The sequence below is a fragment of the Budorcas taxicolor genome, chromosome 10 (genome assembly GCF_023091745.1).
Source record: "Budorcas taxicolor isolate Tak-1 chromosome 10, Takin1.1, whole genome shotgun sequence".
NCBI classification, from domain to species: domain Eukaryota; kingdom Metazoa; phylum Chordata; class Mammalia; order Artiodactyla; family Bovidae; genus Budorcas; species Budorcas taxicolor.
Genome location: NC_068919.1, coordinates 77,454,353 through 77,481,308, shown reverse-complemented (window position 1 = coordinate 77,481,308; position 26,956 = coordinate 77,454,353). Strand labels below are relative to the sequence as shown.

Sequence of the window (26,956 nt, the reverse complement as noted above, 5' to 3'; positions counted from 1 at the left end):
TCAGACATGACTGAAGCTACTTAGCACACATGCACAGGAATACAGTAAATATAAACTTCCTCCTCTATTCTTTGCCCATGTTTTATATTTTATCCATGACTCTGAGGTATTTACTATCAAGATTCCTTCTACTAACCTCACAGGGTTGAGATCAAATGGCACGGAGAGATTTTGTGTCCTTACTAGGCGCACTGCTCCACACAGTTTACCTTCATAATCTCACTTATTTCGCCCAATAACCCTGTGAGGTAAGTACTACCTCATTTTACCCATGAGGAAAATGAGGATCAGAGAAGATAAGTAACTTACCAAAGGTCATACAGTGACTGAAGTAGGATTTAAAGCCATGCTTTAGATTCCAGGACCTGAGCTCTAGAGCAACACTTTTCAAGAGTGATTTGTTTGATAGATAAGAAAAGAAATTGAGAGTAAATTTGGAAGCTTATGGGAGCTGGACACGGCCAAGACACTCAAGCGCAGGAGTGATGGCCTTAGTTCACGGAACAGGATACAGACCGCTTTGGGTAATGTGGAAGTCTCCGGTAAGTTGCACGTGGTAGAGGCTGTTTTCTTCATGTAAGTAAGACCACATGTTGTCTATGACTCAGAGGCAATGGAAATCGCTGGTTGTCACCACAGATGATATGAGTGGCAATGCTCTGGGTCACTGCATTCACTATGTGCTGGTGGGCCTGCCCTGTTAACCACAGCAGACCAGGGAGATATTTGTGATTAATCAAAATGGTACCTGTTTACACTGAATATGTGAGACCTGGGGTGAGGGTCTGTTTATTGCCCATGGCAACTGGTTTGTGCCTTGTACACAGGATATACTCAATATGAGCCTCCTGTTCCAGTGAATGGATGAATTGCTGGGTGAATGAATGAATATGTTTCTCACAGGACAATTTGATGACCTTAAGCAAAGCCCAGATTTGGGCAAAATTTCACTTCCAGCTTTTCCTGCTGTCTGCTTTTCTAGCTCCTCTCTCCTCCCACTTTCTAGTCTCTGCCTGAGCTTGTAAATGCAAGCCCTCCTTTTCCTGTGAGTGGTGCCCTGTTCTGGGCCTCTCACTGCCCTCCCCACCAGCTTCCCAGTTCTGAGTCTCTTCCAGGGGGCCCCTCCTCCAGTTGGCTGCCCCTGGGGAGTAGGGGTCCATCCCCAACAGAGATAAAACAGAGCATAGGCAAGTGGGGATGGTCTGTATTGAGTCTGAACGAGTCAGCAGCTTTCAAAAACATTGCTCTTAGTGCTGGTATAGACACGAGAGGCCAGCATTAGTATATGGTGCTGGTGAGGGCATCTAGAAATGTGATATGTTGCTAGAAAGCAGCTTGGAGATATGCATGAAGAATTAACAGAATGTATACCTTTAATTTAAAATTGCTCTAGACATTTATTTGAAAGAATCAGGGGTGTAGAAAAATCTTTTGTACAGAGATATTTAACATAGCATCATTTACACAGTGAAACAGGAAATTCAAACTAAATGGAAATGATTAAATCCATTCTGACTCAGACATGATGAAATATTATGCAGCCATTAAAGTTATGTTTTTGAATTTTTAAAAATGATTTGAGAAGATGCTTATTAGCGATCACAAATGAAAAAAGGAAGGGCTTAAATTTTTAAATAAAATTTATGTATGTAGAAGCCCAAAAATACTGGAGTGGGTAGCCTATCCCTTCTCCAGCGGATCTTCCCAACCCAGGAATCAAATCAGAATCTCCTTCATTGAAGGTGGATTCTTTACCAACTGAGCTATGAGGGAAGCCCATACTTATATAAAATATATACGTGCATGTAAAAATACTCATCACCTGTCTAGGTGATGGGATTTAAGTGGTTTAATACTTTTTGGTATTTTCTAAATTTTCTATAATGAGCACAGATTACTTTTATGATCAGAAATAAACATAGGAAGCATTGTTTAAAGTCTTTTCTGGCTTTGCAGACCATTAATCCCTCACTGCAGTCCTGCTTTGATGTAGGACACTGCTGGAGAAAGTGCCCCTGCATTTGCGTCGGGAGGAAGTCTTGTTAGCTTGTTTTCTGGTCCTGGCTTTGCCACTAACTGGCTGTGGGACCGTGGACAAGTAATTTATAAAATAAAGTACTGGATTAGATGATTTAAGGCTTAGATTCTGATTCTGTCATTTTAATAAACTCACTGGCTCAAGGTATTCATCATGAATAAGCACCATGATTTATCCTTTTCTACTGTAAGGATCTTAAATGGAATTCTTTTTTAAAAACATATTCATCAGCTGTGCTGGGTCTTCCTGCTGTGCAGGCTTCTCTCTAGTTGCAGTGAGTGGGGCCTGCTCTTCACTGCAATGTGCAACTTCTCAATTTGGTGGCTTTTCCAGTTGCAGAGCCTGGGCTCCAAGTGTGCAGGCTTCAGTAGGTGTGGCATGTGGGCTCAGCAGTTGTGGCTTCTGGGCTCTAGAGCACAGGCTCAGTAGTTGTGGTGCATGGGCTTAATTGCTCTGTGGCACGTGGGATCTTCTGGGACCAGGGATCAAACCTACATCTCCTGCATTGGCAGGTGGATTCTTTACCACCTAGCCACCAGGAAAGACCTTAAATGGAATTCTTAGCTATAGCCAAAGGAGTGAGTCTCTAATGGTGGAATTTTGCATCAGACTGTGAATTCAGTTCAGTTCAGTTCAGTCGCTCAGTCGTGTCCGACTTTTTGCAACCCCATGAATCGCAGCACGCCAGGCCTCCCTGTCCATCACCAACTCCCAGAGTTCACTCAGACTCACGTCCATCGAGTCAGTGATGCCATCCAGCCATCTCATGCTCTGTCGTCCCCTTCTCCTCCTGCCCCCAATCCCTCCCAGCATCAGACTCAACTGTGAATTACCTCCACCCAAATACTGACCTTAGAGCTATCTACAGCTTACATATTCCAACCATTAGCTGGCCCTTTTAAGAGAGTCAGGGTGCCTTCCACATCAGCCTCTGGACCTGAGAGGGAAATGAAAGGTCCTTGGAACAATAAGACAAGTTCCTTCGTCCTGAGTTTCCTTCCCTTTCCTGCTTCCTTCCACTAGTCTCAGCTGTTTGCCACTGTATGTCTGCATCCTCTGTCTCCATCCTCTTGCCTGTGGTTCCTTGGTAGACTGGTGGCTGAACCACCACAGCCAGGGGAGGAAGGAGTGTGACTCAGGCTCTGGGTCCAGTGAGTCAGACTCGGGGTGGGCTGGACAAGGGGCTTTTCTAGGACAAGAAGCAGGTTGTAAGTATGCAGAGGCCTTAACTCCCTCCTAGCAGGGACACCATCAGGAAAAAGAACCAATCCTTCCCCCTTTCCCATTTTTGTGAACTCATTCAGGAAATCCTCTTGCCAAAGAAAAAGCCACTCTTCTAAGACTCAGAAAGTTGTGTCTGGGTAAAGCCAAAACAACCTCTGTGCCAATTTGCTGCCCCCCAGCATCTGAGAGGAAGAAGGAGGGTAATAGACCAAAGTTAAGAGCCAAAAGCGGAGACGGCAATGGCACCCCACTCCAGTACTCTTGCCTGGAAAATGCCATGGACGGAGGAGAGGGTCAGACATGACTGAGCGACTTCACTTTCACTTTTCACTTTCATGCATTGGAGAAGGAAATGGCAACCCACTCCAGTGTTCTTGCCTGGAGAATCCCAGGGATGGGGGAGCCTGGTGGGCTGCTGTCTGTGGGGTCACACAGAGTCGGACACGACTGAAGCAACTTAGCAGCAGTAGCAGCGGCAGAGCCAAAAGGGCTTCCCTCAGAATTCAGTTGGTAAAGAATCCGCCTGCAATGCAGAAGACCCTGGTTCGATTCCTGGGTTGGGAAGATCCCACTGAGAAGAGAAAGGCTACCCACTCCAGTATTCTGTCCTGGAGAATTCCATAGACAGTATAGTCCAGGGGATCACAAAGAGTCAGACATGACTGAGTGACATTCACTTTCACTTTCAGAGCCAAAAAGAATAAGAATTTCCCATTCCAATCTCTCATGTCCTGGGTTTGAGTCCAGCAAGTTTTCACAGCTCAGATTGTTCTTTCCTCCTCTTCCCAGCTCTTGACGTGAGAAACAAGTGCATTCACACTGTCCTGGGGTCAAAATCCAATCTTGTGTGACCTTGGGTAAGTTATTTAACTGCTTCAAGTTTCAGTTTCCTTGGCTGGAGAGAATGGGATAATAAACTCACCTTATGATGTGTTGTGGAGAAGGCAATGGCACCCCACTCCAGTACTCTTGCCTGGAAAATCCCATGGACGGAGGAGCCTGGCAGTCTGCAGTCCATGGGATTGTGAACATTCGGACACGACTGAGTGACTTCACTTTCACTTTTCACTTTCATGCATTGGAGAAGGAAATGGCAACCCACTCCAGTGTTCTTGCCTGGAGAATCCCAGGGATGGCGGAGCCTGGTGGGCTGCCATCTATGGGGTCGCACAGAGTCAGACACGACTGAAGCGACTTAGCAGCAGCATGGTGTGTTGTACATTAATTAGAACCCAGTGGTGTTGGAGAAGATTCTTGAGAGTCCCTTGGACTGCAAGAAGATCCAACCAGTCCATCCTAAAGGAAATCAGTCCTGAATCTTCATTGGAAGGAGTGATGCTGAAGCTGAAACTCCAATACTTTGGCCACCTGATGCCAAGAACTGACTCATTGGAAAAGACCCTGATGCTGGGAAAGATTGAAGGCAGAAGGAGAAGGGGACAACAGAGGATGAGATGGTTGGATGGCATCACCGACTCAATGGACATGAGTTTGAGTAAGTTCTGGGAGTTGGTGATGGACAGGGAGGCCTGGCGTGCTGCAGTCCATGGGGTCACAAAGTGTTGGACATGATTGAGCTACTGAACTGAATCTAATACAGGTCTAGCTTCAGAAGGTGCGGAGTTGATGTTCATTCTGAAATGGAATGAAAGTCCCTTTCATTTTGTACTCCTCTGAGATCCGAAAGTCAGTCTGTACAGAAGGCTGAAGGGGGCCATTTCTAGGGCAGGGGCACCCACTGTGCTTTGAGGGTGGACTCCCAGCTGGTTTTGAAAGGCACTCAGGGGCACCTTCTCCCAATCTAGAGCTTTCTCTTCCCTTTTAGGCACTTGGGCCTTTTCCTGTCCTGATGAACAGTCCTAATAGGGCCCTTCATGCTGAGGGGCAAACAATGGATAAAGGGACAGTGCCCTAAGGATGGGTTCAGTATTATGGATGCTCTCCTCTGTTTTTGACATTTTGTTAAACATGGATTTTTTTGGCCTTAATTTTTATTTTAAAAATTTCAAAAACACTTAACATATTTTAGAATGTTGCATTAAAATTTTATTTATCTAGATTACTGGGTTCCCTGGCTCTCCCTTAAATTTTGCCCCTAATCATGGAAAGTTCAGTTCCAGCCTTTTGGGCAGAGAGGGGTATTATGGGGCCACAGGGCCCCTGCAGATGGTGCCTGCTTCCTTAAACCCGTGACCTCGTTAATGGGAACATTTCTCTGCGCGCACCAGAGGCCAGGATCACGTTCCCAATCTGGCGCACCTCATCCACTCTCCCATCCCCTATTTCCATAGAGCTCAGGGATGACCCCAGATTCTTGAAATCCTTTCCGATCAGCTTGATTACCTAAGTATTAGTCAAGAGCAATGTACTGGGTGCCAGGCAGGCACCTGGTTAAGGCTGGGAGTGGCGGCAGATGGGCAGTGACGGAAGGGTAAGAAGCGCCCAGCGCGCAGGGGGCACCAGGATGGAGGCAGCCGGGGCGGGACGCGAACGGCTGGCAGGCTCAGCAACCGGAGGACTAACCACGGACCTCAGGGCACCTTCGGCGGGGGAGGCACGTTAGAAATCCCGACCAGAACTGACTTCCTGCCCGGGAGGCCCCGCGGCCTCGGGCTCTGGGCGCGGGCCAGGGGGCGGCGCCGCGCCGGGTCGGAGGCGCTTCCTGGGCACCGCGGGAGCAGAGGAGCGGGCGGCGCGGGACGGCGCCATGGAGGACGGCGTGCTCAAGGAGGGCTTCCTCGTTAAGAGGGTGAGTGCGCCGGAGCCTCTCCGGACACGGCCCGGGGCGGGTGTGCGGCGGCCCCCGGCTTACCTGAGCCGCGATCGGGCGGGCTGGGGCCCCCCGGGTGGAGCCGCGTGTGGTGGACGGAGGGCGGTGGCTGGGGGGTGGACTTTAGCTAGAAAAGAGGGGCTGGGGGTACGGGCAAGGAGGAGAATCCTGCTCGGCTAGCGCGTGTCGGGTGCGGGCGGGCAGCTACCCTTTAGAGGACAGCTTCTTTAAAACAACTTACTAAATACAAAGCGTCTAGGATTTAACTATGATATCTTAAAACAACAGAAGGGTGTTCTCTAGTTCCCCAAGCTCGTCCGATTAATGCATCATCTCCTGTATTCTTCGCAATAACCCATGAGCAAGGAGAATGCCTTTGTTTGTTTAGCCTCTGCTGTGCACCAGTCCTGGACGCTGTCTCTTTTAATCCTCTCAACAGTCCGACAGGTCGGTGGTCCCACCTTACCGCCCTTTCTGAAAGGGGAAAAGGAAGTTCAAAGAGACTTAAGTAGCTTGCTCAGGATCTGGACCAGTGGGTGATGGAGCAGGATCGAAGCCACTTAGGCTGCCCACTGCGGGGTGGGTATTGTTATCCCTTTATCACAGATGAGGAAACCGAGGGGCAGAAAGCTGAGATCGCTTGCCCAGAGCCCCGTGTGGCTGTGTGGTTGGTTGAGCCTTTGGGTAGAGAACCCTGGATACGGAGGGCTAGCTATAAAGTTACATGTGAATTTTCAACAGCTCAGGGGGTCTTTGCCCCAAATCCCCTGTTGTTCAGGGGTCAGCTGTATTGTTTCTTTTCACAAATCTGGAGTTTTATTTTCCAAGCCTTCCATCCAGTCACATGTCACTTCTATGTGGTGTTCAGCCTTTCAAAATTCTATAGTTTTTACTGATTATGTTGAAAATATTGGGGGACAACTGGTTACCTTATGAGTATTAATATTATATAAATGGAACAGTTGACACTGGCGTACTTTAGATCGTTCTGTTTCAGTTGTGGTTGAATCTATCATGTTATTGTTGTTGCTGTTTAGTCCTAAGTCATATTCGACTCTTTTGCAACCCCCTGGACTGCAGCCCACTGGGAACCTCTGTCCATGGGATTTACTAGGCAAGAATACTAGAATGGGCTGCCATTTCCTACTCCAAGGGTTCTTCCTGACCCAGGGATCAAACCTGCATCTCCTGCATTGGCAGGTGGATTCTTTCCCACAAAACCACCAGGGAAACCCTGAATCTATCATAGTTTATAGCAAATAAATAACTATAATTTGTTTTTTCCTTCACTTTGGTAAGCATAAAAAGTTTTAGCCATTCTGGAAAGGAGAGGGGCAAAGATACCCACTAACATAAATTCAAGCAGACTCTGAGCAGTCTCCATCCTCACTCCTTCCGCATCACCACATGCGGCTTTTCCAACAGCAAGCAACAGTCCAGACGAAAACCAGGGATATGGGACCAAGGTAGAAAATGCAGGAAAAAGCAGCTGCAGGAGGGAAATTAGATTTTGAGAAGTTCTTTTAACATTGATGTTCACACTGAACATTTATGCTAATCTAACAGCAGAGCATAAAATCTAGGGATGAGCCTTCTGGCTCTTCTACTGAGTTTCCAGCTTTGGCAGGGGGATGGGTGAAGAGGGGTGAAGGGACTCTCCATCCCATGGCCTTCCCTGACCAGCGGATCAACCCTGAGGTCCCAAGTCTCTTTCAGGTCAGTAAGGAATATAGTTATGTAATTTTACACATTATTTGACATAGGAGGGTGGGTGTGTTGTTTGCTCAAAACTGTGAGCCAGAGGAGGTGTAGGAGGCTGTGCTGGGTCAAGGGTCAGACTGGATACAAGCAGGTACAGAATTCCACGCCCGCTTCGTGTCACCGGGATTAAAATGATAAACTAGTCCTTCAGGGTTTGTGGAGGCAGCCACACCCCAGAGAGCGCACCTTTGGAGAACTTTCCCTGTGGCTTCTAAGGTGAGGGAGATGGGTGGGGGGTTTGGTGGGCATTATTGATTGTCAGGGGCTTGCCCACCAAGGCTCCTGTCCCTCTCTCCCTCACCTGAGAAGCTGCAGGAAAAGTTCCCCGAAGGTGTTGGTTGGTAGAAGAGCTGAGCCTGTTAGGCGTCTGTTGAAGACAAACCCTCTCAGATGGGCCCCTGTGGGCATCCCCGTTCCTGGGGCTTGCCTTACGTGATTTCCCACCATCACCACCACCATGCAGAGTCAGGGGAGGGTTGAAGGGAGGGGAGGATGTGAGTTCTCTTCCAGACAGGCCAGTATAGGGTGGCCCCTTAGGGAGTCCAAGGTACAGAGAAGGGAGGACAGTCAACTTGTCTGACCCCAAAAGCCCACAGACGGGCTAGACTGAAATCCCTAGTGCTGTCCAGCCAAACCCAAAGACAAGCGTTTGGAGCTGGAGCCTGACCCCAATGGAACCGGAAGCCGCACCCTTTCCTGCAAAGTGAGGATTGGGGCCCCTTGCCCCTGCCGATAGCCCCTCCCTCCTGATCACTTAGACCTTCCCGAATTCCCCATTACTTCCCCTCTCCTCCTGGATGGCGGCAGCAGCCCCTGTGTCCAGCGGGGAAGTTGCAGGACTGTGACTGTGGGATTCCACAGATTCAAGAGGGTTTACAGTCCAGAAGTGGGGCGGGGCCCAAGCTGGCAACCCAGAGTACAGAACAGAAAGGGCGAAGCAGGAGACAGGCAGGGGCAAGATGGATTTGATTCTTAATCCAGCCCAGACAAGAAAGACGGCAAAGCTCCAGGCAAAAATGCAGGGTGCTCACTTGGCCTGGTGTTAAAGGAGGGTGCCCAGGAAGGAGGGCAGGTCTGCATGGGTAGGGCTGCTTGTCCTTCAAGAAGCGGCTGGAACACATCGGGCAGGGCTGCCTGGCTCATACCTCCTGCAGCTCTCAGAAAATGACATGGCCGTGTCAACATGCTGTAACCTAGATCTCTCAATCTCCAGGAAAGGCCATAAAAGCTTTAGGAATGGGACTTTCTTGGTGGTCCAGAGGTGAAAAATCTGCCCTCCAATGCAGGGAGTGTGGGTTTCATCCCTGATTGGGGAACTAAGATCCCACATGTCTTGGATCAACAAAGACCCACTGCAGCCCAAAATAAATAAATAATATATTTTTTTTTTAAAAAGTCTTTAGGAACAAAGTGTTATTTAGATACAGAATAAAAACTGGAAGCTACCTACATGTCCCCTCAAATAAACAAATGATTACAAGTGAATTATGGTTATGCATAGGGCTTCCTGGAGAAGGTGATGGCACCCCACTCCAGTACTCTTGCCTGGAAAATCCCATGGACGGAGGAGCCTGGTAGGCTGCAGTCCATGAGGTCTCGAAGAGTTGGACACGACTGAGCGACTTCACTTTCACTTTTCACTTTCATGCATTGGAGAAGGCAATGGCAACCCACTCCAGTGTTCTTGCCTGGAGAATCCCAGGGATGGCGGAGCCTGGTGGGCTGCCATCTATGGGGTCGCACAGAGTCAGACACGACTGAAGTGACTTAGCAGCAGCATAGGGCTTCCCAGATGGTGCTAGTGTTAAAGAACCTGCCTGCCAATGCAGGAGATGTAAGAGACGTGGGTTTGATCCCTGGGTCAGGAAGATCCTCTGGAGGAGGCCGTGGCAACCCACTCCAGTATTCTTGCCTGGAGAATCCCACAGACAGAGGCGCCTGGTGTGCTACAGTCCATGGGGTCAAAAAGAGTCAGACATGAGCGAAGCGACTTTAGCATAGCACATGGTCATGCAGATGTTAAAAATGTTTTTCATATTATAGTCCAAAGAGTGAAAATATAAATGGTATGAGAAAGGGAAAAAAAATATTGCTTGGATGAAAAAAAGACTAGAAGGAGTTCTGAAGGCTAGAATTCTGGTCGAAAGTGTCGGCAGGGCCCTGCTCCCTCTGAAGCCCGCAGGGGAGAGCCCTTCCTTGCCTCGTTTGTTTCTGGTATTTGCAGGCTGTAAAGGAAAAACCGATTTTTCCTTTACTAGGAAAAACCTAGTTCTTACTTGCTGTGTTTTTCTCTATCCTGTGACTCTCGTTTACTTTCACACAGACTACTTCACTTCTGACCTTTCTAGTCACCAAATGTGTGGAGGTTTTCCCCCACACCAAGCAATTCTCTGTGATCACTGGTGTGTGTCCTACAGTTTAACTCAGTTCTGACGCATCTACCCAGAGGCAGTCTCTGGTCCCCCGGGTTAAGAGCGCAGTCTCACGAGGCTGCTTCCCCAGCCTTCCCCCACCCGCCACACACACACTTCAGATGCCAGTCTGAAGCCCAAGTTGTCACCTGTGCTTTGACTGTGTAGCCAGCCACAGATCAGAGGTTCCAGTGATCTTCTGCTTGGGAAGAATTTCTAGAAACTCTTCAAATCCCAAACTTCTGGGATTTTACAGAGGCATCATCATGTAAGCATGACAAACTGTCAATGCCATTTTCAGCTCTTTTCTTTTCTCAAGAGAATGGGGGGCGAGGGCTGGTGGGGCTGAAAATTCCAAGCTTCTAATCAGGGCTCAGTCTTTCCAGTGGCCAGCCCTCACCAAGAAGCCCACCCAGAGTTTCCTCATTAGCACGAAAGATGCTCCTGTCACCCAAGAAACTTCAAGGGGTTCAGGAGCTCTCTACCAAGAACTGGGGGCAAAGAAAAATATATGTATTTTCTGTCATCTCACACAGGACATGGCACCCCACTCCAGTACTCTTGCCTGGAGAATCCCATGGACAGAGGAGCCTGGCGGGCTGCAGTCCGCGGGGTCGCAGAGAGTTGACACCGCTGAGCGCGCACGCACGCGCGCATTGTCTCACACAGGCTCTCTTTTGTGTTCCTCGGATCCTAGGTGCTTCACTCTGATCTCTGCCTCCATCATCACATAACTATCTTCTCCCCATGTGTCTTTCAGTGTCCAAAATTTCCTCTTCATATAAGGACACCGATTATATAAATGTTTTTAGGGCCATCCTAATCTAGTATGGGGCTTCCCTGGTGGCTCAGCTGGTATTCAAATTGCCAAAATCCATTGGATCATAGAAAAAAGCAAGAGAGTTCCAGAAAAACATCTGCTTTATTGACTATGCCAAAGCCTTTGACTGTGTGGATCACAACTAACTGTGGAAAATTCTTCAAGAGATGGGAATACCAGACCACTTTACCTGCCTCCTGAGAAATCTGATTGCAGGTCAAGAAGCAACAGAACCGGACATGGAACAATGGACTAGTGCCAAACTGGGAAAGGAGCACATCAAGACTGTATATTGACACCCTGCTTATTTAACTTATATATAGAGTACATCATGCGAAATGCCAGGCTGGATAAAGCACAAGCTGGAATCAAGATTGCCAGGAGAAATATCAATAACCTCAGATATGCAGATGACACCACCCTTATGGCAGAAAGTGAAGAAGAACTGAAAAGCCTCTTAATGAAAGTGAAAAAGAAGAGTGAAAAAACTGGCTTAAAACTCAACATTCAAAAAATGAAGATCATGGCATCTGGTCCCATCATTTCATGGCAAATAGATAGGGAAATAATGGAAACAGTGACAGATTTTATTTTCTTGGGCTCCAAAATCACCGCAGATGCTGAGGGCAGCCATGAAATTAAAAGACGCTTGCTCCTTGGAAGAAAAGCTATGACACACCTAGGGAGCATATCGAAGAACAGAGATACTACTTTGCTGAGAAAGGTCTGCCTAGTCAAAGCTATGGTTTTTCCAGTAGTCATTTATGGATGTGAGAGTTGGACCATAAAGAAAGCTGAGCACTGAAAAATTGATACTTTTGAACTGTGGTGTTGGAGAAGACTCTTGAGAGTCCCTTGGACTGCAAGGAGATCAAACCAGTCAATCCTAGAGGAAATCAGTCCTGAATATTCGTTGGAAGGACTGATGCTGAAGCTCCAATTCTTTGGCCACCTGATACGAAGAACTGACTCATTGGAAAAGACCCTGATTCTGGGAAGGATCGAAGACAGGAGGAGAAGCGGACAACAGAGGATGAGATGGTTGGATGGGATCACCGACTCGATGGACATGAGTTTGAGCAAGCTCTAGGAGTTGGTGATGGACAGGGAAGCCTGTTGTGCCACAGTCCATGGGGTCACAGAGTGGGACATGACTGAGCGACTGAAGTGAACTGGACTGAATGACTTCATCTTAACCTGATTACATCTTCAAAGACCCAATTTCCAAATAAGACCTCACTCACAGATCCCCCGGGTTAGGACTTCAACATGTCTTTTGCAGGGACATAATGCAACCCATAGTAAGTACCATCTCTGCTTCTTCAGGATTGTAGGGTCTTGGGCAAGACCTTTCTGGGCCTCAGTTTCCTCATTATGAAACTTAGGGAGTTTAGATTCTTTACCATCTGAGCTACCAGGGAAGCCCATAGTATTATATAGCCTTTTTCAAAGGGTCCTCCAGCTGTAAAATTCTGTGCTTCCTAAGCCCAGGCCTAGGGTTACATCCCATCTTATGGACTCTCCTTACCCCTAACAGGGCGCTAAGCTATTCATGGTCCAAATGACCTCTGATTCCCACCAGCTGCTTATAGCAAGGAGCCTGGAGAAGGTAGAAGATGCCCAGGTGAAGGGAGGCCTGAGTTCTTTTCCCACTATACCAGCATATTTTTGGTTTTTAACACCCTTTACCTGCTGACTTTGGGTCAGTCTCTTATACCCTCTCAGTATGGCGTAGCTTATCTGTAGAGCTGGGATCCGTCCTGTTTTGTGGGTTGTTACAGGAACCTCTAGCTGAGCTGCCCTCTCCCTCTGGCCGACCTTAATTCAGCTGTTCTGCTGCAGTGCAGTCTTTAGGGACTCCCCTCCAGCCACAGTGAGGTCCCCAGCTGCTTCAAGTGCTCCACCTACAAAGTGAGCCCATCTCATCAGCCTTTCTCAGACTGCTCTCCTTTGCTGTCAGACTGGCGCCTTAGTTGCTCATAACGCAGTGCTCTCTAGCAAGTTTGAACAGAAGGGTAACTTGGAAATATTTGGGAGGACGGCCAGGGACAGTGCAGCCAGACAAAAATACCCCGCAGCACCAGGAGGGGTCTCTAGTGCAAACATCCTGCTGACGCTGTTTGTCGCTTGTTCCGGATAACTCTGGGGGCTGGGTGTCAGAAGACCCTGTCCTTCCACCACTAGCCTGCCACCTTGGTGGCTGCCAACATGCATCGGTACCCCATGTGCAGGCCTGGCAGCCACCTAGCCACCTCCCTGTTCCCCTCATGCCGGAAATTCTGGGAAATGTAGCGGTTCGTCCAGGAAATGTAGCCTTATCTGGGTGTTAGTTTGTTCTACTCAACATCTGTTGGTTTCACCTTTCTCCCTAGCATCTCCAGGCCCCTTTCTTCTTTCTCTGTTGCTTTAGTTTATGAGGGCTCCTGTAACAAAAGACACAGATGGGATCACCTAAGCAACAGAGATTTATTTTCTCACAGTTCTGGAGGCTGGAGTCTAAGGTTTAAAGCGTCGAAGGTTTGATTTCCTCTTAGGCCATCTCCTCAGCTCGCCCATGCATGGCACCTCTGGCTGTGTGCTCACACAGTCTTTCCTCTGTGTCCAGGCCTCCCTGACATCTGTGCGCCCAAATTCCCTCTTCTCATGAGGCCCCCAGTGAGATTGGATTAAGACCCAAGTAATGGCCTCATCTGGGCTTCCCAGGTGGTGCTAGTGGTAAAGAACCCATCTGCCAATGCAGGAGATGTAGGAGAAGCAGGTTCAATCCCTGGATGGGGAAGATTCCCCTGGAGGATGGAATGGCAACGCACTCCAGTATTCTTGCCTGGAGAATCCCAGGGGAGCCTGGTGGGCTACAGTCCATAGGACGGCAAAGAGTTGGAAAGAACTGAAGTGACTTAGCGTGCACACAATGGCCCCATTTAACCTAATCACCTCCTTAAAGACTCTCTTCAAATACAGTCACATTCTAAGGTAGTGATGATTCTTGGGTCGGGAAGATCCCCTGGAGAAGGGATAGGCTACCCACTCCAGTATTCTTGGGCTTCCTTGGTTGCTTAGGTGGTAAAGAATCCGCCTGCAATGTGGGAGACCTGGGTTCAATCCCTGGGTTGGGAAGATCCCCTGGAGGAGGGCCTGGCAATGCACTCCGGTGTTCTTGCCTGGAGAATCCCCATGGACAGAGGAGTCTGTCAGGCTACCGTCCATGGGATCGCAAAGAGTCAGGCATGACTCACTGACTACGCACAGCACAAGGTGGAGGTGGGGGAGCGGTTGGGGCGTCAACTATGAATTTGGGAGAAGGGCATAATGCAGCCCAGAATGCCTATGTTTTGAGACTATTTCGCCTCCTCTCCTTCACCTGACACCGGTCCCCAGGCCGTCAGCTTAGATGGCAGTCTCCTCTCTCTGCACCAGCCACACCTGTGTGCTGGCAGTTCACTGCCTTTACTGCTAATGCTGCACTTGAACCCCCTCAGCAGGGGCTCATCGAGCAAGGAGACCTGCGTCTGGGCCACGTGGAGAGCAGTGCAGGACCCTCATTGCTGAAGTTAGAGCCAAATCTTTTTCATTTCTTTAAACATGTCAGCTTGTGTCAAGAACAGCCATCAGCCACCGTGTGATGTGGATTCTTGGTACAGGATAGAGTGAAGAGAGCAAAACTGTAAAATTCAGCTTGACATATCTGTCCTCTTGTGGGCACAGCACACACACCATGTAATGTAATGACACTTAGACGTATTAGTAAACTCTTGTCAGATTAACTGTTAAAAGTCATATTTAGGGTAGGAGGGAGGCTCAAGAGGAAGGGGATATATGTATGCATGTGGCCGGTTCACTTCATTGTACAACAGAAACTAGCACAACTTTGTAAAGCAATTATATTCCAATTCAGTCACTCAGTTGTATCTGACTCTTTGCAGCACACCAGGCTTCCCTGTCCATCACCAACTCTCAAAGCTTACTCAAACTCATGTCCATCTAGTAGATGATACTGTCTAACCATCTCATCCTCTGTCATCCCCTTCTCTTCCTTCCTTCAGTCTTTCCCAGCATCAGGGTCTTTTCCAATGAGTCGGTTCTTTGCATCAGGTGGCCAAAGTTTTGGAGCTTCAGCTTCAGCATCAGTCTTTCCAATGAATATTCAGGACTGATTTCCTTTAGGATTAACTGGTTTGATCTCCTTGGAGTCCAAGGGACTCTCAAGAGTCTTCTCCAACACCACAGTTTGAAAGCATCAGTTCTTTGGCACTCAGCTTTCTTCATAGTCCAGCTCTCACATCCATACATGACTACTGGAAAAACCATAGCTTTGACTAGATGGACCTTTGTTGGCAAAGTGATGCCTCTGCCTTTTAATATGTTGTCTAGGTTTGTCATAGCTTTTCTTCCAAGGAGCAAATGTCTCTTAATTTCATGGCTGCAGTCACCATCTACAGTGATTTGGAGCCCCCCAAAATAACGTCTCTCACTGTTTCCATTATTTCCCCATCCATTTGCCATGAAGTGATGGGACCAGATGCCATGATCTTAGTTTTCTGAATGTTGAGTTTTAAGCCAACTTTTTCACTCTCCTTTTTCACTTTCATCAAGAGGCTCTTCAGTTCTTCTTCACTTTCTGCCATAAGGGTGGTATCATCTGCATATCTGAGGTTATTGATATTTCTCCTGGCAATCTTGATTCCAGCTTGTGCTTCATCCCGCCTGGCATTTTTCATGATGTACTCTATATATAAGTTAAATAAGCAGGGTGACAATTAAATATATAGATATAAATATTTAATATATATGGATGTATAAGTATATATTTAATATTCCAATTAAATATATATGTATATGGAAAGGTGAAAGAGTTAGTCACTCAGTTGTATCTGACTCTTTGTGACCCCATGGACTCTAGCCTGCCAGGCTCCTCTGTCCATGGGATTCTCCAGGCAACAATACTGGAGTGAGTAACTATTCCCTTCTCCAGGGGATCTTCCCTACCCAGGGACTGAACCCAGGTCTCCTGCATTGCAGGCAGATTCTGTACCGTCTGAGCCACCAGGAAAACCTATATATATGCCATACTTAGCTGCCACAGTAAATTCTGTTTGGCTTAGACCAGTGCTCACACAGTCAACCGCTTCAACAATTTCCAGTTCCCTAACACACTCAGTGCAGACCTGCTGAGCATTAAACAGAATTGCAGCATCATAGATGTGACAACTGAAGGGGCCTTGGAAATGAATCAGTGCTGGGTCAGGAAACCAGTGAATCAGGGACAGTCTCTGATTCAAATAAAGTGCATCTCTCTTGGTTAGAATCCAGCCCTAATTGGGCTCTGCTCTGGGAAATACGCCAAGAAAGTTGCTTTCATGAGCGTGTACAAAGCTACTCCATTCTGATTCTTCAGCAGACATTCCCCCATCCACTGGTCTGTTCTAGAAACAGACCCTGTATCTTCACCTGCCTGTTCTGTCCATTGGCTCCATGACCCATCTGAGAGCTCCCCAGACTCCCCTGCCTTTTAGGTCTGTCACACCAGGTTAGGTAAGATGGTTAGGGTTCTTAATTTGTGGCTTCACTTTACAAATTGCCCACGTCCCTCAACTAGTAACATTTTGTTGTGGGGGGCGGGGCGCAGATATGTCCTCAGGGGAAAAACTTAGAGATGCAGACCAAAGCTTTCGCGCAGGGTTACTCATTATGGAGTTGTTTATGGTCGTTAAAAAAGAGGGAGCCTCAGTCGCAAACAACAGGAGATGGGCAAGGAGATGATGCATCCTCTCGTTGGTTATTAAGACGTGTTTTAAAGAAATTTAATGGTGTGAGAAGATGCTTGCCAAAGTCAACAAAAGAAAGACTGGAAAATAAAACTGTACATAATATGCTCTTGATTAAAAAAAAAACTAAAAGGGAAAAAGACAAAGGAAATATGAGGTATTAATAGGACCACTCTCTTGTTTATATTTATTTATTTGGCTGTGCTGGGTCTTCACTGGGGCACGTAGGATCTTTAGTTGCAGCAGGTGAACTCTTAGTTGCTGCTGGTGGGATCTAGTTCCCAGACCAGGGATGGAACCCACGCCTCCTACACTGAGAGCTCAGAGTCTTAGCCACTGGACCATCAGAGAAGTCCCAAGGATCTTTTCTTCTGTGTACTTTGCAGTTTCTTTCAAGGCTTATAACCACAGGAAAAAAGAACAAATGGGAACTAGCAAGTCAACGCCAAAGGCTTTGTTACATACTCAAAAGAGATGACAAAGAGATCCAAAGCTCACAATTTCTTCATGAAAATGAAAATAAGCATATAATTTGGAACAGGCTCTTTTGGCTCTTAAGGACATTATTGGGATAATTGGTGAAACTTGAGTGGAGTTTATGGAACAGAGGAAAATAACATATTTATGTAAATTTCCTAATGTTGATGATTGTATTGTGGTTATGTTAGAAATACTTTTTATTTTTTGGTAGGAGACACAGTAAAATATTGAGAAGCATCAATATTAACATATGGAGCATCATGTTAAAAACTAACAAATGGTTTTGTAAAAGTTTTTTTTTGTGTAAAAAAGTTTTATGCTTGTCTTCAGCTTTTCTCTGAATTAAAATTATTTCAAAATTAAAAAATAAAATTAAGCTAAGCAAGAGAGAGCGCGCTGTCTCCTTACTGGAAAGTTGATCCCATGGCACAGTCTGACCACCTGTGCAACGAGACTCCTCTCCCTATGACCAGGTCGTCCCCTCGGCCACCTCACCTCAGGGCTCTCCTATCTGTCCTCAGGGTCACATTGTCCACAACTGGAAAGCACGGTGGTTCATTCTTCGGCAGAACACGCTGCTATACTACAAGTTCCAGGGAGGTCAGAAAGTGACCCCTCCCAAGGGCCGCATCCTTCTGGATGGCTGCACCATCACCTGCCCCTGCCTGGAGTATGAAAACCGACCGGTAAGTGAAGGCCCTCCTTCCCAGCGCCTCCCTCCCACTGCCTGGACCACCCCCTTCCCTGGCCTCTTAGGCGAAGGCAGTGTGCGTCATGGTAAGAGCTGAGTTACTGGAAAACCTAGACTCAAATCCTCGCTGCGCCACATACCAGGCACGTGACCTTGGGCAGGTAATCGAACCTCTCTGAGCCCGAGTTCCTCGTCTATAAACTGGGATAATGTAATGACCCCTGACTGTCGCTCACAGCTATGATGAGGATCATGAAGGTAATGGTGGGTCAAAACACTTGTAGCCTAGGAGGTACCCCACAGATGTGAGTAGTTACTGCTACTTCAGGTTCAACAGGATGGATTTCATCCCCCAGGGGGCACGTGTTACAAAAGTCAGGAGCAGCTCAACCCTAAAGAGAACCTGAATTAATCATTTACCGTCCACCATCAGAAAAGAATCTGAATTAATACTTTACTGAGGGCTCAGTAAGTGCCAAGAAATTCACTAGGCTTGGAGAAGTCAAGGAAGAAAATTGTACGATTGGTTCTTTCAGTTAATGATCTTGTTATGAAAGCAAGTGGTTAATTGAAAAACAGTTCCAAATGCTGGTACAGATATTATTGGCCACAGAGAACACTGTCTTGCTGAAAAGGAGGAAGATGCCCTTACAAGCCATCTGGCTCAGCTCCAACTTTGGGTTGGATGGAGATTCGGGCATGAACTGGTTGAGAAAGTTTAAACCATATTATATGAAGAGTGTGTGAAAGACTTGGGATGATTAGACCCAATCAAGAAGAAGATCAGACGTAGACGCAGAGAACAGACTTACGGACACGGGGGCGGGACAGGAGGGTTGAGGAAGGAGAGGGTGGGATGTATAGAGAGAGTGATATGGAAACTTACATTTCCTTATGTAAAATAGCCAACAGGAATTTGCTGTATGACTCAGGGAGCTCAAACTGGGGCTCTGTAACAACCTAGAGGGGTGGGATGGGGAGGGAAATAGTAGGGAGGTTCAAGAGGGAGGGGACACAGGTATACTATGGCTGATTCATGTTGATGTTGGCAGAAACCAACACAATAGTTTAGTTGCTAAGTCATGTCCGACTCTTGCTATCCCAAGAACTGTAGCTCCTCTGTCCATGGGATTCTCCAGGCAAGAATACTGAAGTGGGTTGCCATCTCCTCCTCCAGGGGATCTTCGTGACCCAGGGATTGAACCTGGGTCTCCTGCATTGCAGGCAGATTCTTTACCAACGGAGCTACTGTAAAGCAATTATCCTTCAATTAAAAATAAATACATTTTAAAAAATAAATAAAAAAGAAGATGATCGAAAGGAGCAGAACTGAGTTCCTTTGGGGTAGGCGTTGATAGCCTCACAGGTCAGATGAAGGCACTGAGAGGCTCAGCGGGTCCTTTAATGTGCCCAAGCGACTGTAGCTATGGCTCTAGCCCAGTCTCACCTGGAAGCCTGTGTGTTTCCCTCTTTAGCACAGGGGCTCTCGTAAGAGGTGAGCTTAATCGAGAAGGCAGAATCGGGAGCAGAGAGACCAAGGCCCCAGGAAGCAGACTCTGCGCTAATTAGTCTATTCAAAGGGGCCAAGGTGGTGAACTCTCTGTCACTGGCGGTGTCTAAGGGAATCTTTAAAGGCCCAGTAGCTGGGACGTGGTCGAGGGGTGAGGCATTCGGCAGTCACTGGATCACTTGGTCTCCCAGATCTGCTTCGGTTCTGTCATTTTTGCTGCCCAGCCAGCTTTCTCTCTCTCTTTCTCAGCCTGGCCTGACTGGCTGTCTCTTCCCACAGCTCCTCATTAAGCTGAAAACTCAAACATCCACGGAGTACTTCCTGGAGGCCTGTTCTCGAGAGGAGAGGGACGCCTGGGCCTTTGAGATAACAGGAGCCATCCACGCGGGGCAGCCGGGGAAGGTCCAACAGCTTCACCTACTGAAGAACTCCTTCAAGCTGCCCCCTCACATCAGCCTGCAGTGAGTGCCCGGCCCTGCCCTCGGCCTGCCTGGCTTTGCTGCGGCCTCTGCTGTCTGCATGCCTCAGGGAGGGGGCCTCTGTGGCTGCTACACAGGCCTGGCTGGTGCTGCAACTTTGCTCCAGGGCCTGCTGACATTGTTTTCTCTATGTGGGAGTGGCCCTGCCAGCCTGCCCTGGTAACTTCTTGGGGTCCCTGCTGCTCCTGCCCCTCTCAGTGTCTTGACCCCCACCCTTCAGTGTCAACCGGGATGCTCAGGGCTATAAAAACAGCTCCCCAGGAATCTCCACTCACCAAGTCATTAGTCTTATGCAGCCTGGTGGCAAGAACATGTGTTCTGTTAAGAGCTGCATTCTTATTCTGTGGGATTCTTCATCCGTCATCCGTTCACTCTTTTAAGAAATGGTTACTGAGTGCCTGCTGCATGCCATACATCGCTCTAGGTGCTCATGCAGATGGGCATAAACGAAGTCTCATCTCAGGGGCTTTCCAGCTCAAGTACCTAAATAGACAATGAGAAAAGGTCTGCCACTGGTGGCAGGGATTGTCCCACAGAACAGAAGGGAAGCAGGTCAGTGGTGGCAGTGATACTATAAAGTAAGGAAGGATGAAAGGAATTCCCATCATGGAAATTGTTATATCCATGCATCTGCAGGAAATGCCCACTAACCTTGCAGGAAGCAGAACTTCCCAGGCTTACCAAAAAACTCCATACCAGGCTCTGGAATCTTGATTGTTCGTCTTTGTTGTTCAGTCGCTAAGTCGCATCTGACTCTTCGTGACCCCATGGACTGCAGCACACCAGGCCACCCTGTTCCTCACTATCTCCCGGAGTTTGCCCTAGTTCATGTACATTGTATCAGTGGTACCATCCAACCATCTCATCCTCTGTTGCCCTCTTCTCCTTCCCCTCAGTCTTTCCCAGCATCAAGGTCTTTTCCAGTGAGTCGGCTCTTTGTATCAGGTGGCCAAAGTACTAGAGCTTCAGCATCAGTCCTTCCAATGAATATTCATGGTTGATTTCCTTTAGGATTGACTGGTTTGGTCTCCTTGCTGTCCGAGGGACTCTCAAGAGTCTTCTCCAGCACCACAGTTCGAAAGCATCATATGTGCATCTAGGGCGTGGCTAACCCATGGTGAGTGCAGGGAGGACCAACAGGAGACGAGAGTGGGTTCAAGTGATGGGTGACTTTCGGGAAGTAGCTGGAGGAGTTTGGACTTCATGCAGCAGATCATAGATAATTCTTTTGTTTTTAAATTAAGTCACAGCTCTTTAGTTTTACTAGAAACAGAATACCTGTCTAGCGTAGAAGTATTAGAACATTCAGATGAACAAGAAGAAATGTTCCCCAATCCTACCTCTCAAATTCTGATGCATAACAGAATACCCCTCTTTCTCTGCGATGTGTGTTATGCCACTTGCCATGTGCTTTATACCCTCAGCAGTGGCTCATGGACCCACCCTCATTCCTGTCAATGTGATGAGGGTCTCTTCTCTTTTGCCTTCCTTCCGTGTAGTCGCATCGTGGACAAGATGCGTGACAGTAGCTGTGGAATCCGGCCAAGCCCCAACATGGTGCAGGGAAGCACCTACAAAAAGACCTTCATAGGTGAGCCCCTGACCCCTACCCCACCCCCAGGGCTGGACCAGGCACTGGAGACCTGGGGCTTGGTGACTTGGGACTCAGTGGTGTTGAGGCCTGAGCTGCCTGGCAGCCAACGCGGCAGCCTGAGAGGTGGGTGCGGCCACAGCTCTGGGCAGTGGGGTTGGCATTTGGTCTGCTCCAGGGCCAAGCCCCAAGGCTGTTCCAAGGCTGCCCCAGGGGTTAAGGTCAATGAGGTCACAGCCAGGCACCCCTGAGGAAGCTGGTCTGGAGCCTGTTGTCTTGACGGGTGCTGCCCTTGCCCCGCTGCAGGCTCCTCCCTGGTGGATTGGCTCCTCTCCAGCAGCTTTGCAGCCAGCCGTCTGGAGGCTGTGACGCTGGCCTCGGTGCTCATGGAGGAGAACTTCCTTCGGCCAGTAGGCACCCGAAGCACGGGAGCCATTCGCTCAGGGGATCTGTCTGAGCAGTTCCTGGATGACTCCACGGCCCTGTACACATTCGTAAGTGAGGGCCTGGGTTCCTCTTGGCACGGGAGCAGAGAGAGGAAGAGGCAGCTGAGTGTGGGCCAGGGGTCCACGGTCAGTGGGGAGAAGCCTAGGGCTCAGGGTGGAGGGGACAGCTTCACCCCCAGGTGGAGTGGGAGTTTCCTTTCCCCTGTGGGAGCTTCCCCAGCCTGGTGCTGGGATGTATTGGTAACAAGAGTCCTTGTCTCTCCTTCCTACCAGGCTGAGAGCTGCAAGAAGAAGATAAGTCCCAAGGAAGAAATCAGTCTCAGTACCATGGAGTTAAGTGGCACTGTGGTGAAGCAAGGCTATCTGGCCAAGCAGGTATGGTACGACCCGCCTTGGAGCAGAGAGGAGGTGGACAGTCCTCAACCTCGGGAGAGGCAGGAACCCCCACAAAGGGTGGGAAGGGCTGAGATTCCAGAGGGTGCTAGTTGTCAGCAGCATCTGCTAAGTCAGGGTCCGGCGGTGGCACAAGGGAGCCAAGGCAAGGGATCGGCACATGTCCGTGCCCGTAGGAGTCCCAGACAAGCAGGCCCAAGGCTTTAGAAGAGTGAAGGTGGGAGGATGTGACTACAAGCTGTCACCCGTGAGCCATACATCCTTTCTTTGCCTCAGGGGCACAAGAGGAAAAACTGGAAGGTGCGGCGCTTTGTTCTGAGGAAGGACCCGGCTTTTCTGCATTACTACGACCCTTCCAAAGTGAGTGCCTTGTTATGCTTCCAGACACGTCTCTTCCCAGCAGAGCTGGGGCTGGTTCCACCTCCAGCCTTCCTCCCAGCCTCCCAACCATAACTTCCACCCACGATGCCTTTCCTTCCACAAGTTGCAAACTGCTCCTCCCAGTCTGACCTCTCTTTTCTTTCATCACATCGTCGCCTGCTCAGTTGATCCTGCTCAGTGGATCTTCATTGTTTTGGGAGGAAAAACATCTTTCAGTTCCTCCAAAGCTGGCTGTGTGCCTACGAAGGGGGAGCTGAGCTGATGAAGAGACTCCTGACTGGTGATTTCCAGCCTCTTTTCACCCCTTTCCACCCAAACAGGCTGTGAATTCTGCCCCCTCATCCTCTTTTCCCCACCAATGTTTTGAAAGGTTTCTTTTACCATTTAATATTTAAGCCATAATTCTGAGTTTCAGATAATAAGTATTACTGCATGCTCAGTTGATCTAATTCCAATCAAAAGAACAGAAACATGGCCTTTTAGTCAGCATGTTCAGCCTTGTCTTGGTAGATGTGTGATTTTCATTTGTTAAAATAATGAAGAGTGGGCATTCAGTCAGGAACCCAACCCTAAGCCGAGAACATGAAGGAGCTTGAAGGAGCCCCCGGGGACCCTGCTAGACCACAAGGAGGGCTAAAGGGCAGGGAGGGGCGTGGTGCTGATGTGATTGGCTGTAAAATGAAGCTCAGACTTCCTCACTCATGCAGATAACTTGCCATGGGATGTCCCAAGTTCAGCCTCATCTTCTGTTACAAATGACTCTCACGGACTAATTCTTTAGTAGGCTGACTGAGGGTGGTATGATGAGAGCATGATTCTTCTGTTCTTATTGCTCAGTACTTCAGTCCTGTCTGACTCTTTGTGACCCCATGGACTGCAGCACAGAAGCCTTCCCTGTCCTTCACCATCTCCCAGTTTGCTCAAACTCATGTCTGTTGAGTCGGTGATGCTATCTATCTCATCCTCTGTCTCCCATTTCGTCTCCTGCCCTTAATCTTTCCCAGCATCAGGGTCTTTTCCAGTGAGTCAGTTCTTCACATCAGGTGGCTAAGTTATTGGAGCTTCAGCTTCAGCCTAGTACTTCCAATGAATTATTCAGGATTGATTTCCTTTAGGATTGACTGGTTTGATCTCCTTGCAGTCCAAGGGACTCTTAAGAGTCTTCTCCAGCACCACAATTCAAAAGATTCAGTTCTGCAGTGCTCAGCCTTCGTTATGGTCCAACCATCACATCCATTCATGACTACTGGAAGAACCATAGCTTTGACTATACGGACCTGCAAAGTGATGTTTCTGTTTTTTAATATGCTCTCTAGATTTGTCGTAGCTTTCCTTCCAAGGAGCAAGCATCTTTTAATTTCATGGCTGCAGTCACTGTCTGCAGTGATTTTGGAGCCCAAGAAAAGAAAATCTGTCCCAGGTTCTACTTTTTCCCCATCTATTTGCCATGGAGTGATGGGACTGGATGCCATGATCTTAGTTTTTTGAATGTTGAGTTTGAAGCCACTCTCCTCTTTCACCCTCATTAAGAGGTTCTTTAGTTCCTCTAAATGGCTTTTTGCCATTAGAGTAGTATCATCTGCATATCTCAGGTTGTTGATATTTCTCCTGGCAATCTTGATTCCAGCTTGTGATTCATCCAAGCTGGCATTTCTGCATATAAGTTAAATAAACAGAGTGACAACATCCATCCTTGACGTCCTCCTTTTCCCAAGTTTGCACCAGTTGTTCCATGTAAGGTTCTAACTGTTGCCTCTTGACTTCCATACAGGTTTCTCAGGAGACAGGAAATGTGGTCCAGTTATTTCCATCTCTTTAATCAGAGTTCTTTGCCTTCACACAGTCCCTCATCAGCTCTCCTTTCCTTTGCAGGAAGAGAACCGGCCAGTGGGTGGGTTTTCTCTTCGTGGCTCCCTGGTGTCAGCTCTGGAGGATAATGGCGTTCCTGCTGGTAAGGGGCAACTTTGGCTCCATCCTCACCTCAGGGTCCTCCCTCCTGCTCTCTCAGTAATGCTCTGCTGATGATGGACGAAGCTGCGGGGCCTGAGAGGGGCTTTCTCAGTGAGACAATGGTGTGAATTCTGAAGCCAATTTCAAAATCAGAGAAAGGGCATGTGGGGTATTCTTAGTGTTTTAACAACGCAACTAAATAATTCTCTTTAATATTCTTTCCCATCCTTTTCTGTGCTTACTGGCCCATAAGCTTCCACCTAAGCACAATAGCTTACAATAGTGTATAAAGATTGACAACACAGTTTAATATGTTATGCTAATTTCATACTAGACAGCTAAGGCAGGTAGTATTATTCTCAACTTATGGATTGGAAGATTGAGGTTCAAAGAAATTAAACAATTCCAGTCAAATCCCACATCTGTCCATGCTTTTAACATAAACCTACTGGACTTTTGATGTGAGACTGCAGACCTATGGTTAGCATAGAGGGCAGGCCAAGAGGTCTTCCAAGAACGTTCAGACATAAAACTAGCAGGCCTTAAGACACAGATGAGGGAGAGGGGATGGACGGGAGGCAAATAGGAAAGCATGCCTCTGGTGGGATTTCCTAACCATATATGTACACTTGTACTAAGAACTACTTCATTAGGTGTTTTTGTCTCAGTGACTTTCAGCTGTTTGCAGCTGAAAGCAGACATGGATATCCACTCACTGATTTCTTTTTTTTCTTCCTGCCTAGGGGTTAAAGGGAATGTCCAGGGAAATCTCTTCAAAGTGATTACTAAGGATGACGTACACTATTATATCCAGGCCAGCAGCAAGGCTGAGCGTTCAGAGTGGATTGAAGCTATCAAGAAGCTAACGTGACAAGGACCTGAAGAAATGGGACTGAGACTCCTCCCTCTTACCAGATGACACAGGATTTCCCGGACAATGGGAGTATGTTAAAATTTTTAACTTTTTATATTTCGTATGGCTTTGGAGTGAGATTGAGGGAGTTCCTTAAAGTTGGCAGTGGTGCTATTGCCTTCCCCACCTTCATTTACAGTTAACCTGTAAATGCTGAAGCAGCCTTGTCAGCCAAGTCAGCACCTTGACTTTCGCCCATTATCACGTCCAGCCCCTCCTTGGGTACCAAAGTAGGTCTCCCTTGTCACACTAACTGGCCATGTAATACTCAACAAAACACTATAACCTCATGATGGAGCTCTCCGAAATGCTGTCAGCACCTCTTAACTCCTTTGGAATGAATAAAAATTGACACTTGTTCCTGGCTATTAGAATGCCTATACAAAGTTTCAGTTTTCAAAGGTTTTGCATGCTTAAGGCTATACGAATTATTAGGGAAGCTGATTATAAAAACATCTCAAGTGAGCTTAAAGCCTCATCTTAAAGTGGGGATGGGGGCAAAATCTTGAATGAAATATTGTTTTGTTTTGAAAAAGAAGCCTTCGTTAAGTATTACACATTGCAGAAAAGAAATCATGGACTCAGTTGGATTAGTCACATACATAAAATTACAGCTTTTCTGTGAAAAAAGAAAAAAGTTGTTTAGAAAGATGCAGAGCAGGAGCTTTCTAAAAGAGATAAAGATGTCAATGGGAGAATTAAATCAAAGCATGACATTTTAGTTTTAGAATGAAGATTAACGGAGACAAATAGGTACCAAGAAGCTTCATCAGTTAGGTTAATCTGAAGCAGTGAAAAGTCTATCATACAGTGTCTTTAAAAACATTTTTATTACTTTCAAGCTTAATACAGTAATCTGCCAGTACAACTGCTTAGACTTCCTTCAATGGATATGTAACTTACATTTAAGGGGCGTGAACACCTCCAAAGTGCTTAAGTAAAAGTTCATTCCTTTCAATAGTTTGAACTATCTTCTCTTGATCTTGTCTAGAATACCTGATCATTGAGATCAGGAATTCCAAGCTAATGAGGTTTTACTTTATTCCTTACATTGTAAGAGGCTGCCTTTAAAGCACCATTTTCCATTTGGCATCTCACCAAGGTCTGTGTCCTTTTTTTTTTTTTTTTTTATTGCTTTTTGCTTTCAGTATAGGTTTTTATCTGAATTAAGCTGCATTTGGTTTGATGGCTTCTTGATTATAACTTGGCACAATTACACCCCACTCTGTACAGTAGGTATCAGTATCATGAGTTGAAAAGTAGTTGACTATCACTTTGAGGCAAATCATGGGAAAGTTCTTGCCAAGGGCACTAGCACTTGAATTTTTAAAAT

At 47.4% G+C, this 26,956-nt stretch overlaps 1 protein-coding gene across 1 annotated transcript in view; it reads left to right on the top strand.

The window, feature by feature from the left end:
• The window catches only part of PLEK2 (pleckstrin 2), a 37,201-nt gene extending 11,306 nt beyond the window's left edge, over window positions 1–25,895 (top strand). The window contains exons 3-12 of the mRNA XM_052647380.1: window positions 410–542; window positions 5,860–6,179; window positions 17,743–17,955; window positions 19,750–19,931; window positions 21,449–21,540; window positions 21,847–22,034; window positions 22,260–22,361; window positions 22,656–22,739; window positions 24,633–24,711; window positions 25,454–25,895. Of these exons, the coding sequence (XP_052503340.1) occupies window positions 410–542; window positions 5,860–6,179; window positions 17,743–17,955; window positions 19,750–19,931; window positions 21,449–21,540; window positions 21,847–22,034; window positions 22,260–22,361; window positions 22,656–22,739; window positions 24,633–24,711; window positions 25,454–25,581 (1,521 nt within the window). The 3' untranslated portion in view covers window positions 25,582–25,895. The remainder of the gene's footprint in view (window positions 1–409; window positions 543–5,859; window positions 6,180–17,742; window positions 17,956–19,749; window positions 19,932–21,448; window positions 21,541–21,846; window positions 22,035–22,259; window positions 22,362–22,655; window positions 22,740–24,632; window positions 24,712–25,453) is intronic.
• The last annotated feature ends 1,061 nt before the right edge of the window (window positions 25,896–26,956 follow it).